Below are 17,666 nucleotides of genomic sequence, written 5' to 3' on the forward strand. Positions count from 1 at the left end.
GCAAATACTAATAAGTAATGCTTCTAAAGCATTTTGTGGCTGTCAGTATAGTTTTACTCCTACTTCAGCTCAGATTGTTGTTTTGTTGGGGTTTTGTTCTTTTTTCACTTTCTGCCTGTTTTTTTGGTCCCAGTCATTGAGGGAATAAGCTTTTTTTAACATTTTTAAATTATTAACAGAATTTTAATTTTATTGGTGATGTCACTAATTTTGTCCAAATAATTCAATTTTAAAATTATATGTATCAACTGAAAGGAATTCTACTGATTTAATGGCACTGGAGGGAGCTAAAGACCATGAGGACAAGGTTCATAAAAATCCTTTGTTGAGACACAATGGAAGGATATCCCATTAGGTTCACCTGTTTTAATTTTAAGCTCAAGAGCAGGCTACAGTAGGGGGGCCTATACTTTATAAAATCATACTTGAGTTCTCACTGATCCAGCTTGATGGCTTTATGGATAGTAAAGACTATAGAAACAATTGGTTTCTACCAAGAAACAATCTTACAATTAAGTCAGCTTTCTATTCCATGTGTAAATTAAGTTTGTAGTCTTTAGTGTGCAGAGCTCTTGGTGGAATAACTGAAAAAAGCGAACTTGATGGAGTTTGATTCTTCAAGATGACAGTCTTTGAGGGTCAGAGGAGGTTAAAACCATTTCAAGCATGAGGAAAGACACAAATTGCAGCAGGTAAGTCAGAAAACAACCCGAGAGTGCAGGCTGTCACATCAACTCTCACTCACCACACTGGGTTCCCACCCTGATGTCCCTGTTCAGCGTATCACTTGCCTTTCATTCCTCTTCCAGTAACAAGTTATTTGTTTAGAGATGTCTACTGATTAATTAATTTCTTCTTCTGTTTTAAACACTGATTCATTAATAAGCATAAGTGAAAATGAAGGCAGGCAAACAAAATTGCTTTTAAGTGTAGAGAAAAGGTAACATCCCATATAAAAAGCAGTAGATGTGATAGTGTTGCACAGGAGACAGGAGTATTAGTATGAGGTCTGTGTCTCTGGTATGTTTGGCCCTACAGAAGTCAGGGTGAAAAGTTGGAGGAGCAGAATGCAGAGTGAAGTGAGAAATCTTGTTAAATTAACATTTCCTTGCTTCACCTCTTCCCATGGTTTTTGTCTTATTTTGCAGACTACTGAAAAAAGGCAAAAAAAAAAAAAAAGGAAACAAAAAGTTAATAGGAATTGTACTGTATTTCTCCCCGCTCACTCACACCATGTTCCTGCCCCAGGCCTGCCCTAGAATCAGATCACCACATGGTGATCTCATCCATATCATTACTTTTCATTTCTGTACCCAACTTTGGCCTTGAATCAGCTTACTTTTTTTTCCTGGCATGGCAAAGTAACTTTCTGGGGTGCGGTAAGGGGCTGCTCTGAAGTGATTTGACATATACAGGCTTGTATTGCAGAGTGAGCCTTGGAGGCACACATTAGTGAGTTGTTTTTAATCAGTCTGTTTTGGTGGTTGTGAGAGTGTGAAAACACATTTGTACAGGTTTGCAAAGCAGGAGTGAAGGCAGATGGAGCAGCCTCAAGTGTTTGAGGGTTGTGTCCATTAATGGTGGGAGGAAACTGCAGGACGGGTTAGATTTGAAAGCCAGTAATTGAGTATGGTCATGGGCAGGTGGCTGTCTTGTTTGGGAGAAAATGTGCCCCTGGTCAGTCATAAGCAGTCTGCCTGGGGGAGGTCTCGCTCCAAAGACATTGCTGAAGCAGGAGGGATCCATACACAGCATTGGGTCCAGGTGAGGAGTTAATAGCCAAGGGGAATCATCCCTGGAGGTGTTCAAGAGGGGATTGGACGTGGCACTTGGTGACATGGTTTAGTGGTCATGAGGTCTTGGGTGACAGGTTGGACTTTGATGATCCTTTGAAGTCTTTTCCAACCTTATTGATTCTGTGATTCTGTGAATCTGGCAAGTGTCTTGGGGGGTGTTGTAGAGTATTGGCCAGGTTTGTGTTATCTTGTAGTGTTTTCTGCTCTACAGCCCTTTCCCTTTCATCTTTCTAGCCAGCTAAGCTACAAAGTTTGTTTATTATGTGAGTCAGAAAGGGCTATCTCATAATATTCATGAATTGCTTTCATAAGGAAGAAAAAAGAATATCGTTGTTTTTTACATAATTTAAATCAAAACTTGTGATTGATTATAGGCTCTTAAACTAACTTGGGGTGTATTTATAAAAACCACTAAATCCTGACTTGGGCTGCTGTTGTAAAGTACATTTTCCAAAATACTTCTGTGCAAACTGCTGTTTCCTGAAGCACACATTGTTCAGATGGCAAATGAGCAAGCTGAATGTGGTAAAAGGAAGGGGGAAGGGGAGGACGGTTTACATACAGCTTGAAGCCTGGGTGGAAGTTACTCTACAATTTTTTAGAAATGAAAATATCCATGTAGGGACCTAAAGGAATCCTGTGGGCTGATGGTGCAGTTTGTGTGGAGCACATGCACGGTGCCTTTGTGGCATACGGAAGATATTTTACTGTGGCTTAATGCTTATGGTAGTTGGAGGGGTTTGATTGCCATCAGTAGTCTATTGTTTTTTGATAGAGCAGCTAAGATTTTATATTTGAGGAGTAGTGTTCTCTATATTAGATCACGTTGACTACTAATTCCAGTATCTGTGAAATTGCAAAGTCTTGCAACTTCTGTCTGATTCCTCAACTGTTGCTTTCATATGCTGTAGAAAATATTGAATCTCCTGATTATACAAATGTCTTCTGTTGGGTAATATTGACAAATATACTGAATAACATTTTTGACATAACATTCTGTTCCCACACAGATAATTTGGATGTAATTGAATGGGTTGATCAAGAGTCTGTGCTAAAAATACGACATTTTCTCACCCACTAAGCAAAAGAAAATGCGTGCTCAAAAGGCACTTTTGTCAAGCAGAGCTGTTGGAAAGTGGGCTGGGTTATGCTGTGACTACTGATTCTGCCTTCTACCTCTGAAGGCATGGCTCAGGTCTGGCCTGAGTTGCAGACACAGCTGGTTTGTAACCTCAGCAGAGCCCACGGCCCTGGTTTTGTTTCTGCTGAGGGTCTGTGATGCACAGTGGCAGTGCCGGGGGGAGGAGAGCAGCCATCGCTGCAGCCTGGAGAGGGCTTGGGGAACCACCTCTTGTACCAGGCTCCTGGAGGCACTGAGCAGCCTGGGAATGATTTTACCTGGAGCAAAGAGCCCCAGTCTCTGCAGGATCCCATCCAGGATGCCTGTCAGACTCACAGGAGTGTTTAAGAACACTTGAGCCAAAGCAGTACAAAAATAGTTAGAGGGGGACATTTTGAAGACCTGTTTTCTTCTGGTTTTCTTTATTTTAATGGTCTCCTGTGCAAAAGGCTGCATTGTTACAGTTTCAAAAGCTGTATGAGTTTGCTGTGGACTAAGCGGAAAGAAAGAAAAATAGACCTTAGGGAAAAACTGACTGTTTAGTATGCAGTAAAGTAACTTTTATACTTCTCCCAATCTCCTATCAAATAAATCTTGTGCTAACAAGCAATCAAAACAGTTTCTCTGCCTACCGCTCCACACAAGCCGAACTGCATTGTACCTTTCCAGCCTTTGAAACTGCCTGTGCCTATTTTTATTTGTCAGGCCGGGGCTGGGCTGGCCCCATTCCAGATGTGTCTCACAAGATTTGGTGCTGATGAGCTATTTATAGCACTGTGGTTCCATTGTCATGGCAACCATGCTAGAGGCCAAGGCGGCTGGGAGCTATTTCTGGACTTGTGCTGTAATGTAAAACTGATTGGGAAAGTTAGTGCATCCTCTAAGCCAGACTAACTTTAGACAGGCAGAGACAAAAAAAAAAGGCAACCACAACCTCTTTAAATAGATTTCTCTTTTTCTCCTCCCTTTTCCCCATTTCTCTTTTTGGTCACTAGCATTTTTTGAAGGAATAATTTGCCTTTCTGCTGGATTTGTCTCAAATTCATTCATGCCTCCCATCAGATTACGCTTTTTTTTAATTACGCAGTTTAGGAAGCCTGTACGTAACCAGCCTTGTTTTTAGGGCAAGGTTTTTATTTCATGGCAGCACAAAAGTTAAAGGGGGTGGCTGGTTGGTGGGGTATATTTAGGGTTGGAATAGTTGCAGTACTTTATACCCCATAGTTTTAATATTCTGTTTTTCATGCGTGCTTCATGTTCTCCACACCATATAAGGGACTGTAACCTTGATTACCACAAGATGATTCCAAATATATGGAGTCATACTTTTCAGCATTCTCATTATTTGCTTCAAAATTAGACCCATGGTGCCCCTCCGCCTCCAAGTGGCTGGAATGCTGCAGGGTTCTTCTGTAATTACAGATGGGGCCACACTCAAAATCACTCTTCTGGGATATGTGTGCATTAATACTATCTCTAATTAAATGTTGGGCTTTAGACTCTTTTAAAAGCTTTCTGTGTGACCTGCTCCTTCGATAAGGAAATCACAATGAGCGTTTGACTTTGGAAGCTTCTTGGGAAGGTTTTCTAAAGAGCTGTATTTTTGTTTCCTTCTGTTCAAGTTTTACACTACATTTTGAAGTTCATTTCTAATATAAATCTGGTTTTGAATGGGGCCCTTATATCTGAGAGCTAACATGCAGAATTTCTTTACAGGAACATCTTACGTGAGATGTTTTTGCATGCAATGTAGTGCTCTCAAAATGATGCCAATAATATTTGTTACAATACTGTCCCTTTGTGCCTGTCTCTAAAGTCTTTTTTTTCCCCTTAATTTTCCTTCTGAAGTGAAGTAATTGCAAAGGTTTTGAAGGAAGTTTTTTCTCCTTATCCAGAAAAAGAACTGTGACTTTCTTAGTATTTTCATCATCCGGTAACATGTCTTCTGTGCCCACCTTAACAGTTCCACCTTTGCAAATCACAGAAAATGCCAGTATACCTTTAAAAACAAAACAAACAAAAACTCCAGTCTACTAATGCCCTGATTTTAATATTCAGCTTCATTTTGATCTAAAGCAAGTTCCATTTCATACACTGTCTGTGTTTGCAGGATATCCAGCAGTGCCAGCAGATTGAATGTTTGCTTATTTTATTTGCATCACTCCTCTAACTTTGCCTGCTTTTCTGCTTCTGTTGCAAAATAAACTAGCTGAAATGTAAAAGCAATCTTTTTCACCAGTTTAAGGAGTAGGATTTCCCCCCTACACCCAATCACCTGTTTGCTCCCAAGAACATCAGAAGTGGACAGACTGAGAACAGTCGATGTGCACATGTGTGCTTCCAGCTGAAGATAACCCCCATGCCCAGAAGTGGGTGTCAGTGCACTCTCCTGCATGGGAAGCCATGGCTTTGACACTGTCACAGACCTGGCTTTTCAGGGGTTGGGAGAACAACTCTACATTAATATGTTTTTAAACTGTGTTAAAGTTACAGTACATCATTCAGATATTTCACAGCTCAAACAGTCTTTAAAAGAGAATGTAGTAGCTGTGTAGTACTCCTCTGTCTGCAGCTTCAGCATCGAGAAAATAGCTAAAGAAAGCATTTATCAAATAGTTAACTGTTTAGCTTTTAGAAAACTGAAGGATTATGGCAAGGACTAAAATGGGACTAAAGTAGAAGTAAAGCATGATCTGTTCTGGGAAATTAAAAAAAAATCTACTCTTGTTTGTAAACACTTAATGCTGAGTTAAATTTCATCTTAAAATTTCTTTAGGGAGCTTTGAGTTAGTTTAGTATTCTTGATAGGGTGTAGATAAATAATCTGCTGGGCATTTGCACAGTTTGTTCTTTAGGAAGATCACTAAACAAATGTTAATTTATTTCTGGATGAAGACACTTGAATTGTAAAAACTGGTTTAGAGGTGGTTTGGGTAAATAAAACTTTAGTTCTTAGTAAAAGCTTGATAATTCTTAGTAATATTCTGGTTAATTCCTAGTAATATCTTGATAAAAACACATGACTTGGAGGAAAATTGCATTTCTGCTGAGTCAAGGGACTCCAGGCAATTAACTTACTCGCTCTGTGCCTTCCTTTAAAATAGGATTAATGTAAGGTGTGCATTTCAGGATGCAATGGCAGAGGCAAGAAATGCAGCATGAATGAAGGCAGGAAGGAGTTGTGGATATCATTTACTGTCTGTAAAATACCTTGAGGCATTCAGAGGCAAGAAACTTTACAAATACGGAGTTCAAATACTACTGTTGAGGGTTCTAAGTTATAAACAAATGCTGTATTTAGTTGGGATTGTAATTTTGAATTCTCAACACGCAGTGTTATACTGACATTAAGGACGCAATCTTAATATGTCTTTTAAGAGAAACATTTTGTGTACAAATTCAGGTTATGACTTGACAAAAAAAACCCCAAACCCGTGTTAGAAATAAAGCTCTTCAAATATAGGTGTGTTGTTAGTTTGAAGAGATCTTTCCAGGATTGTTCTAGACTGAAAACAAAAGCTCTCCTTCACAAAGCAAAAAAAAAAAAAAAAAACAAAACTCGTCTGCCAAGCGTTTCATCAGATCACAAAGAGTAAAATTTCAAGTTACTGTTTATTGAAAAGACTGTGGGGAAATGCTGAAGGAAAGGCAGTCTGATTTCTTCCTCCCTGTTCTTCCCAAAACAACAAAGTTGTGTTGTTTCTTGAGGCAGAAGATTTAAGGTGTTACACACCTTTTCAGTGAGGAAAAATGAGGGCAGGCTGCAGTTCTTAGTCTGGCAGCAGCATTGTTCATTCAGGAAGTTCACCACATGCAGGAATAAAATTCTTTCTGTATGAAAAAACTCCAGGATAAATCAATAACTGGCATATATCATCTGAAATTTGGTATGGGTTTGCCATAATAGGATTATTTAAAATTTGGAAAGAAATGGGGATACATGTACGACTTAATTGACTTGCAGGAGCTAAGGAAAGCTTCTGTGTATGTCTCTTTGTGAAGTCTCCTAAGTGCACCCCTTAAAATTAAAGACACTTGACTCTTCACAAAGATGTATTTAAAACATTTCACATGTTTTTCCTTCCTCAAGCTGAAGAAGGGAACCCTAAAGATAAAGTGTGGGGTTGTTTTTTTTTTTTTTGTATTCTAGATTGTTCTAAATTTTTATTAATACCTTTCATTTTATTACCAAGTGCCTTAGATTAAATGACAGTGTTTAGCAGAGCAATAACTGATCCTGTTATTTAGTCATGTTCAGAATCTGGCCCTAAGTGAGAATTGGCAGCGATGCTGAATGAATGATTTACTTTCTGGAAAATAGCTTTCACGTATAATCTCTGGGGAAATTTTACAGAAGAAAAAAAAACTGTCTGTAACTTGGTGCAAGACTTGCTTGCAGTATAAAATCTGGGTTTGTGGTTTGACAGTTTTATTTGAATTATTTCACCAAGGTCATTTTCTTCCTCCCTGTGAAATTCATTGCTGACATAGTAGATGGGCATACCTCCAGTGCACTTAGAACAGTCTATAACAGCAGTGAACTCAGCACTCAAGGTAGTACTGAAGGGGCCTCATTTGTGTTTTGGGTAGAGCATAACAAGAATTTAAAATAGAAATTAATGATGGTGAATTTGTTTTTATTTTGAATTAGGCTTTGTTCTCCTCTGACTTGATTATTAGTTTAATTTACTGGATAAATTATTTGATCTTGACTAACATTGACTTGAAAGTCTCTGAGCATTGTGTATCGATCTTTTCTGAACTCTTCTGCTCCCACTGTTGCTCCTTATTTTAGGTGTGCTAGGCTAGGTTGAATTTTTGCTGCTCTTTTCCCCTTAGAGACCAGCTGAAAGAATGTACATGTTTTCTTTGTGCAAAAAAATCAAAGTGATTTTTAAAGCCTTTAGCCCTTTCTGAAGTTGTTAGAGCAGACTCAGGAAAAGGCATACACAGAGGAGGAAATCTTCATTTAACATACTGCTTTGCTCCATTTTCCCTGAAATGCCTCTGGAAGCAGGGTAGGATTTCTGCTATCAGAGCGAAGGACCTGAACGAGTATTGTTACAAGTATCAGATGTTAGTGAATGTTGGAACTTGTTTGGGGGGAAAGAAGAAAGGTTTATTCCATTCAACCTTGTTTTACCTGGCATGAACATTGCTATTGGAATTCATCTCAAGTACAGTACTGCTGCTCCTGTGTGGCTGATGTTTTTCAAGGAAATCATAGGCCTAAAAATAGTCTGCATAAACAACAGTAAGAGGTCTGTACTTTCAGTTCCAGGTTTTAGCAATATCTTGTTGTTATTTTCTGATTGTCAGTTTCCAAAATCCATTAAGCTGATTAGCAGAGTGTTTAAAAACAAAACAAAAGAGCACAAAATAAAACAACAACAACAAAAAATGCACCTCTTGTGGAATCCTGCATAGAATGTTATGTTTAGATAAATTCTGTGCAGAAAGGCAGAGTCATTGTTGGTAATCACCTTAAAATCTGTATGAACATGTTGTGTTCTGAATGTTTTTAAAGCATTCTCTGTCTTGTGGAATTGTCACATGCTTCTGAAACAGTATTCTTAGGAGACAATATAATGTGAGGGCACTAGTACTAGTTGGTATTCTTGATTGGTATACTGTATACTTAACTAAGAGCAAACAAAAAATAAAAATTACTCAGAAGCCTGGAAGAAATTAAAAAATCCAGCTTGCAAATTGCAGTAGACATTTTGTCAACAGTTTTATCCTTCTATCTCTGTCTCCACCTCATCTTTTATGATGGAAGTTGATGTTTACAGTTTGTTTCATGTTTTTAGTAGCATGTTTAGTAAGATACGTTTTAATGTGTTTTAAATTCTATAACTCAGACTTAAAGAAAAGTTACTTTTCATTTGTCTCTAAAACAAGATGGCCATGTAGTTCCTGGTGAAAAGGGGTTGAAACTGAAGCCACTATTAAAACATAAAATATTTTTTCCTCCTATCAGAAAGTCAGTTGGGAAGCAGGGGCTGAAACTGAGGGCTAGGACCCTTGTTGGTTTTATTGGGGGTTTGGTTTCTGATTTATGAATCTTGGATATGGATACCTCTTCCTCCCCTTTAAATTGTTGCCTGCAGCTGTAGTTAGCACCCTTGGGGTGTACCTCCCTGTGTAGGGAGCCAAAGTGAAAACTCAGCTTTTCTTTCTGATTTCTGCTTCATGAAGAATTCATGCAAGGAATTTAAAAGGAAAATTTAAGTGTATTGGTTTTAAGACTGTGATTAATCATTAATGTTACGGTTAAAGTTAACTGTAGACGCTTTGCTAGGTCTCCTAATAATACTCAAGGAAGGTGTCTGAGCACGGGGTAGCCCTGCTGCCTAGTTGGTGTTGGACAATATGACTGGGGTGGGGACAGCATAAAATCTGCACCCCGAAGCTGCTGGTTTGCTATGTCTTTGAGTCTCATAGTAAAACTGCAGTAAAACAGTTAACAAATTGATTCCTTGAGATTTTTGCTCTTTGAGTTGAAGTGGAAGATATTTAGGAGGTTACAGTTAATTGGTAAAAGTATTTTAAAGACGGCAGATTATCGTCTTTAAGTGTAGTGCCTAATGAATTTGAATAAAATACATCTCTTTTTATACACATCCAGCTTACTTAGGTTGCTTTTTCAGAAAGTAGACTGAAAAACTGGTAGCAAGAGTTAACAGAAAATTAGTACTCCCTCCCATTTATAACTGAACGACATGGGTTTAGGGCTTTAATTTCTTTAAAGTTACAGTGATGATAATCTTTTTTAAAAAACACTTATTTTTCAGGAAAATTACATGCAGACTATTTGAGTCCTTGGTTTAACTGTAATAAGTAGCAGGTTATATTGTACAATTTATATAAATAAATGACTTAAACTGCTGATACGTTCGTTAGCAGAGGGAGCAGAGTGGGAGGAGGGCGTTGGAATGAGATGACCGGACCCTGATTAAAGAAACTGTGGATTTGGCCCTCTGCTGGGTGCTGCTGAGAAATGCAGGTTTGAAATGCTAGTGCACATCTGCTGAGCAATTTCAGTGTATTCAGCATTTGTGAGTCTGAGTCCATTAAAATACACTAGTGCTTACCTGAGAACCTGGTGATTACTAAAGTGTTTGATAGGATTTCTAATTTGAGAGAAAAACATACTCTTTTTCTTTTCTCTCCCCAGTTTTCTAGACAAGATTGACATCGTCAAACAAAACGAGTATACACCATCTGACCAGGTAAGGAAAGTTTGCACAATGTATCTGCCCCCTCTTACTAAATTATCTCAGTAATTTTCTCATCATGGGTATGACCACACACTTTACATTAGTTTGTCATTTGGATGGACGAAGTGATTTAGGAACAAATTCTTTGCTGTGAGGGTGGTGGAACACTGGAACTGGGTTGTCTGGAGATGTGGTGAAGACCCCATCCCTGGAGACATTCAAGATCAGGCTTAATGGATCTCTGAGCATCCTGATCTAGTTGGGGATGTCTCTGCTCACCGCAGCAGGGTTGGACTGGGTGACCTTTAAAGGTCCCTTCCAACCCACACAGAATGGTTTCATTCTGTGATTCTGTGTTAAGAATCAGTTTTATATTGGAGGCAAAGCGTCTGCTGCAAATGTTACAATTTATCTGTTGCTTAGACACCAAAATATTAAGTCCTGAATTACAAAACCTGTATTCAGGGTGGTGTTTTGTAGTTAGTTTTATTTGGGCTGCATACTCAGTCTACAGCAGGTGCAAATTAGGTTCTTCTGGATCCATTACCCCCTAGGCACTGTATGTGGCTGCAAGAGCTTTGCAATGCAAGGCATACAAAAACCTTGGGTTTAATAGCCCTTGGGTTTAGTGGCCCTTATGACAATTGTAGTTGTGTGTAGCTTATAACTTCTGATTATCACTTTTGTCAGCACAGGAAATTACAAATTTTATTTTTGAAGAGCCCAATTTTCATAAGGCTTAAGTGATTGAGCTCTCAGTTACTTAAAGTCAAAACCAGAAAATTCTGAGTCCTAGACACTTCATCTAGTATCCAAGCACTGAACAGTTAGGAGAGAGATCTTTAGGGGTTGGGAATTATTTGGTGGTAAAGGTCCTGCTGAATGCCACAATCCCACTGAAATCTGTGAGTGCATCATCTAATCATGGGACTTGATGATCTCTGGAGGTCCCTTCCAACCCCTAGTATTCTAATCTCTAGGGATGGGTCTGTGCTGTTATGATCACTCCTTGCTTTAAGTGGCCTGTAGATGTTTCCTCTAATTCCAAGTTTACCATTAAAACCTGCTTGTGAAAACACATCTACCTTCAAAGTTGTTCACGCCCATGTGTGCACACATGTTCAAGATCAGCACGTCAGATGCAGGTTCCCAATGCTCTGGTCCCTGGGTTGCAGTACAGGACACATGCTGTCACCACTCTCAGGGTACAAGGGGCTTATTTCTCTTGCTGGATATATGAAGAATTATGAAGTACCCATATTGAATCAATGACTTCTCCTTTATGCTCCTAGGATCTTCTCAGATGCAGAGTTTTGACATCAGGAATTTTTGAAACCAAGTTTCAGGTGGATAAAGTAAATTTTCAGTAAGTATCCTCTTTTTGTTGTTTTTGTTTTTCTTTTATATATTTTTTTAGCACAATGCAGATAAATACCAGGGCAAATTGGAGACCAGCCTGGCACATAGTCATTGAGGGTACTGTATTTCTCTATAGTTGATGTGTAGTAGAAAACTAGTTTTCTATGATACTTTTTTAAATGTAGTAGTCTGGCTTTAAAAGAAATTAAAATGATGTGCCATTTTCTACTTTTTAAATAATTTTAAATCTATTTTTTACTAATGCCTTTTCTGAATACAGAATTCATTACTAGTATATATAGTGACACATTTGACCAAAAATTTGTACATATCTAATTAACAGAATGTTCTCTTTACTGTCTCAGGTGAGAAAGATTGATTGACCCAAACGAAAACTGCTGAGTTTTAGTCTGGTCTTGTTGACTTTAGATCTGTGATACTTGTTTCAACAGACAACATTGTTGTAGGACGTTTCTTAATGTCTTGGCTTGTGAGAGTGAAAAAAATCTGCAGTGTGCATATGCCAGAATTTCTTACCTCCAGCCTGTTCAGGTTCTCTTAATCCTTGATTCATTTCAGCTTCTATGACATGGAGGTCCTGAAATTTCTTATGTTTTCTTTTTGTGTTTGGGGAACTAAAACTCAAACTGTATTCTGACTGGAATTTTTTTTCCTTAGTATGTTTGATGTTGGAGGACAAAGAGATGAACGCCGAAAATGGATCCAGTGCTTTAATGGTATGATTAGAATTTATGTTTGCTTTATAAAATAGATCTATGTAAAAATTTAATGCTCAGTCTTAATTTTCTCATCGCATGAAAGCTATCTTCTTTTCCATGCAGCTTGAGAAGGAATTATCCAAAGTCATACAGGATGGAATTTTTCTTGGCATGTAGACCTCTGTCACTGTCTAGAGTATCTAGGAATTAAGTTTGACAACTTAACGTAATTTGTCCATTTTCTTTGGCTTTTCTGTCTTCCTTTACTTAGGGTGTTTTGGTGGTGGGTTCATGCGTTGTTTGCCAGCTATGTGGGTGTTAAATTCCAAGATGTATTCTATCTTCCAAGAGGAGGTTTACGTATGTTTGTATCTGTACAAAATACACAATTAGAGGATAATTAATGTATGCATAAAACGAGAATATCATCTTTCTGCACATAATTGCAGCCACATTGCTGTGTTATGGGTGCTTCGTGCCAAGGCAACACTGCACATTAATACAGTGTGACGTTGTAGGGAGCATCAGTGTTGTTAGCCATGGGGTCACACAGCATATGTACTGTGCTACAACCCTGTGTACACTGTAGCCCCAAAATGCACTGTCAGAAAAGTTCATGGCAGTTTATAAATCTGCACTTTTCTAGGAATCTGTGTGTATTAATGTAAGTTCCAGAAAAATAGCCCTGGGGTAGGACCCTGTGGGAAACATAAATCCAAATACCATTGTTTAAGTAACCTGTGTGTAAGCTTAATATCTTGGAATGCTAAGATAGCACCAGCCAAAATGCAGGTAAGACATGGAACATCTGCAGGTACTGTGAAACATCTGGAGTCTTAGCACTGATGGCCCCATCAGTTCAGTTCAGGTGTTTATATTCTTAACACCCATACAATTTAAATGAATAGTTCTGTGCGTAACCTGAGGTGTTGCATGTACCCTCACCACAGCTGTTCGTTTCAGTCTGTATCTCCATTTAGATGAAAACCTTTCTCCATGCAAGTTTTCATGAAGCTAGAGTTAGGGAAAATATTTTTGTCTCTTTTCTTTGTTCTTTGGATAAAGTATTTGTGAAGCTATGCAAACATTAATAATGAGATTCTACAGAGAACAGATAAAGTAGAAGGGAACTTGGAATCCATTGTGATTTTCTACAGTTAGTGTCAGAGTATCACCTGAACCCTTTATAGCCGTGTGGAACTACTGTACAATATTTTCTTCTGTGCTATTAATAACCAATTTGTTTGGGGTTTACTTCTGCTCCTTCCTCTTCCTGTTCCTTCATGATCTGACTCATCTCTTCTGCTGTTGGTCTCTGAGATAGATGAAGCTGCAAGTCAGTGCAAGGGGTCTAGATCAGCACAGCCACATAGAAACACAGAGATCTGGATTCTGTGATACTGGGAATATCTACCAGGAAAGAGAGAGGAGCCTCTGAGCTGTATAGTACACTGCAGGACTAGGACCATTAACCGTGGATTCACAGCAATCTGCTGTTTTTATTCACACAGACAAAAAGTGCCATTTATCCATTTTTTTGTCTCTTGCTTCTGTTCCTTTTCTATGTTTTCTGTCTGTTCTTGCCTTTCCTATCTTTAATGATTTCTTTGCTTTCTCTTTTTATTTCTGATACTTAAAAAGCTGTCAGCAGGAGCATTCCAGCCTGTTTTCTTCATGAAGATAAAAGTCTGTCAGCTTTTTGTTAAATGTTGGGATTCATGGATGTTTCCTCTGAAGTTTGGTATTAACTACTGGGTATTTCTTGATTTAGATGTGACTGCTATCATATTTGTGGTGGCGAGCAGTAGCTACAACATGGTTATACGAGAGGACAATCAGACCAATCGGCTTCAAGAAGCACTGAACCTCTTCAAGAGTATCTGGAACAACAGGTCTGTGAATTGAAGCTTCATTGTTCATACCACATAAGCTAATAATGCTGTCTTATACTATAGTCAAGAGTTGTGTACTGGGCCAGCCAGGATAGGGTTAATTTTCTTCATAGCAGCTCATATGATGCTATGGTTTAGATTTTGACCAAAACAATACTGGTAAGACACTAATGTTGTAGCTGTTGCTGAACAATGTTTGGGGAGCATCAAAGCCTTCACTGTTTCTCCCCAGTGAATAGATTGGGAGTGCAGAATAAATTGGGAGGGGACACAAGCAGGCAGATGACCAAAGAGGTAGCCATGTAATGTCATGCTCAGCAATAAAAGGGAAAACAGGGAGTCAGCTGTTTGGGTATTGGTCTACCCACAGGAGGTGGTGAGTGATTGCTTTTGGATTGCTTGGTTCGGTTTGTTCTCTTCTACCTTCATTTATTAAGCAATTATTACTTGTATTTTTTAGCTTAATCTCCAGATTTTCTTGTTTTTATTCTTCCTTTCCTCTTCCCCTGTCACACTAAGTGGGGGAAAGTGAGTGAGCAGCTGTGTGGTGTTTCACTGTCCACTGGGGTTAACCCCCAACTGTAGCATAGCCTTTGTTGTTTCCTTCTCAGCACAATCCAAGCTAGTTTCTGCTCAGATGCTGTCAGGACATTATATTAATGTATGGTACACTCAGCTAATTAAAGGAAACTCTGAAGAGGTACAAATGGGTAGTTGTAGTATTGAGGCTGAAGTGCTTACAGCAGGGAAGGAGTAGCACACTAAAAAGTGGCTATGTTCACCTGTGTGATACATTTGGATTAGCAGGAGAAAGCAGGCAGCTTTCATTGCCCAGGTTAGACACACACAAACCCAACTCAGGGTGTGTACACCTGGAATTGCACCACTGGTTTCAAGTGTAAAAGGAACCTTTCAAAATCATTGCAGTATGTCATGCACTGCTGTCTTCTGCGCTGGATTAAGAAGAGTTTTTTTGCTGCAAGATTTTAGCAGAGTGCCTTCTCAGAGTGTTTGGTTTCTGTTTTCTACAGGTGGCTACGGACCATTTCAGTTATTCTTTTCCTGAATAAACAAGACTTGTTAGCAGAGAAAGTTTTAGCAGGGAAATCTAAAATTGAAGACTACTTTCCAGAATTTGCTCGCTACACTACACCAGATGATGGTAAGGTTTTTAATTTTTATTAGCAATTTATAATGTCCTTGTAAATCACATCAATAATGGTTTGGGTAATTTCAACTAAGACTTGAAAACTCTTAAGTAGATGTCATTGTCTTTGAGTCAAACTATAATGTTAAATTCTATGTTTTACTAATGAGAGAATCCTGTAATTTATACAGTTATACTTTAATAATGTCATCATGCCAAAATCTGTTACTTTGCTGATGCAGACCACAGCACAGCTTGTCACAAAGGTGCGCCCTGGACTGCCCTTAGTCTTATCTGTGGTCATTTCTCTAACCTGCCAAAAGCCTGGTACTACAGCCCTTGTAATGTTCCTTTGTTCTCCTGCAGTCATGCTGTTCTAAGTAATGTTATGATTTTTCTTATCTCACAGTCAGTTTTGCAAAGCATGTTTCTAGCATATGTGAGTAGAAAACAGAAAAAGTTAGTTTTTAGGCACTGTCACCAAAAAACATCAGTTTTAATGAGATATTTGTTTTATTATTCATCAGCAACACCAGAGCCTGGTGAGGATCCCAGAGTTACAAGGGCCAAGTATTTTATTAGAGATGAGTTTCTTGTAAGTATTTCCTTTGTTTCAGTATTGCTTACATGATTTTTTTCCTCAAATACAGACTCTTACCTTTTACTATTGCACTGTCACTTCTTGTGCTGTTTAGCATCCACAATGAATAAACCACTGTTACGTTCAAGAGCTTTACTGCTGTTTGTTAGCTGCTCTTTGGATATTTGTTTGTTGACACATGGTGTAATTAAATAGCCAAAAAAATGGTGATAATTAAGAAACCTCAGAAAGAATGATGATTGAAGTCTTGCTGTTATTAGTGAGACCAGATTTTTATTCCATGCATTATTGCTAAAGATAAAGACTAATCAAAAGATGCACCATCTGTAAAATATTAATGCTCCTTTCATTTTGTCTTTCCCATTACTGGTCAGCTGAAGTGATAATAAATAGTTTTTAAATGTTATTACAGTTTCTTACAGTGGTGAGCATAGCAATCAAAATGTGGACTATTTTTAAAATGAAGCAAAATAGAATTTGGAGTGGGGTTTTCTGCAAGTTTTCCGTAAGCAGGGATAAAAATTTTGTGAAAGGAGCAAAATCTCACTTCCTTCATAGACAGATTGACTTAGGAGTTGTGTGGCTCAATTCACCACAGCTGCATATGAATAACAGCACTTTTCTTGAGTTCTCATTACACTCTGCAGTTCCTCGGTATGCAGTGACCTTCTCACCATATAATTCTGATCATTTTAAATGTCATGGTTTAGGCAAGAAAGTGAAAGACTCTGGGTATGTTACCACTTAGTTTCACCTTTTGAAAACACGATTCACACATGCGTATCCTAACCTTCGTTCATCTAAGTTTTGAGAATGTGGGGTTTCTTTCTCAGTCAGTTTTATTTTAACCCACTATTTCTCTCTTACCTTTAACAGAGAATCAGCACAGCAAGTGGAGATGGAAGGCACTATTGCTATCCTCACTTCACATGTGCAGTGGATACAGAGAACATCCGGAGGGTTTTCAATGACTGTCGGGACATTATTCAGCGCATGCACCTTCGCCAATATGAGTTATTGTGATGGAGAGCACTTTTTTCTGTGTTTTGGACTCCTTATTCCTTATGAAAAAAAAAAAAAACAAAGAAAAAAAACCCACCCTTGCCCACATAGGGTGGAAGAGAACTGTTTGAATCTCCCATTGATTTGCACCCCTCAACTTTTTCTCCTTGCTGGACAATAGCAGCACTTCTAAGCTTGCTTCTGTACCCTCGGACAGTTTGAGGTGGCCCCTAACACTTAAAAGGCCATTTCCATGAGGATTCCCTAACACTGTTATTAACAAAAAAGAGAGGGAAAAAAATAATTAAAAGCCCTGAATGTGGAGCACCTGAAAGAATTTGGGATTAAAAAAAAAATTAAAACATAAAACAAAAATTGGGGAGAGAAAACTTTAGGTAATTTAGCACTGTTGTGGGTGTAATCATATAACCCATGATCTCCACTCTGTATCATTCACTGCATCAGACTAAAGAAGGTGCCAAGTCACAGACCAAGTTTGAAGACAGACACTTGAGTTTGGTTCTCTGACTGTAATGTGGCTTTGAACGGAAATACTGACAGTTCTACAACAGTGCAAAAACCAACTGCTACCTTTCAGAAGGGTATTTTTAAAACCAGTCTTGGTGGTCTAAAGACAACCATGGACATCTATGAATTGAACTGCGTATGGCCTGTGATTGCAGAAAGAGTTAACCACACACTGTTTTCAGTTTGTCCACTGATGATCCCGTCTGCTATAAAAATCATTATCTGGACTGTAGTCCTCACAGTCTTTCCCTTCTTTTTCTTCTTCCCTCCCCTCATTTTTTA

At 38.5% G+C, this 17,666-nt stretch overlaps 1 protein-coding gene across 3 annotated transcripts in view; it reads left to right on the forward strand.

The window, feature by feature from the left end:
- GNAS (GNAS complex locus) overlaps positions 1 to 16,877 on the forward strand; it is a 143,999-nt gene extending 127,122 nt beyond the window's left edge. For all 3 annotated transcript variants that reach the window (XM_054392028.1, XM_054392030.1, XM_054392029.1), the window contains 7 exons: positions 10,094 to 10,148; positions 11,429 to 11,502; positions 12,174 to 12,232; positions 13,986 to 14,106; positions 15,138 to 15,268; positions 15,781 to 15,848; positions 16,731 to 16,877. In XM_054392028.1, coding sequence (XP_054248003.1) covers positions 10,094 to 10,148; positions 11,429 to 11,502; positions 12,174 to 12,232; positions 13,986 to 14,106; positions 15,138 to 15,268; positions 15,781 to 15,848; positions 16,731 to 16,877 — 655 coding nt within the window. The remainder of the gene's footprint in view (positions 1 to 10,093; positions 10,149 to 11,428; positions 11,503 to 12,173; positions 12,233 to 13,985; positions 14,107 to 15,137; positions 15,269 to 15,780; positions 15,849 to 16,730) is intronic.
- The last annotated feature ends 789 nt before the right edge of the window (positions 16,878 to 17,666 follow it).

This window comes from Indicator indicator, chromosome 24, assembly GCF_027791375.1.
Source record: "Indicator indicator isolate 239-I01 chromosome 24, UM_Iind_1.1, whole genome shotgun sequence".
Lineage (NCBI taxonomy): Eukaryota > Metazoa > Chordata > Aves > Piciformes > Indicatoridae > Indicator > Indicator indicator.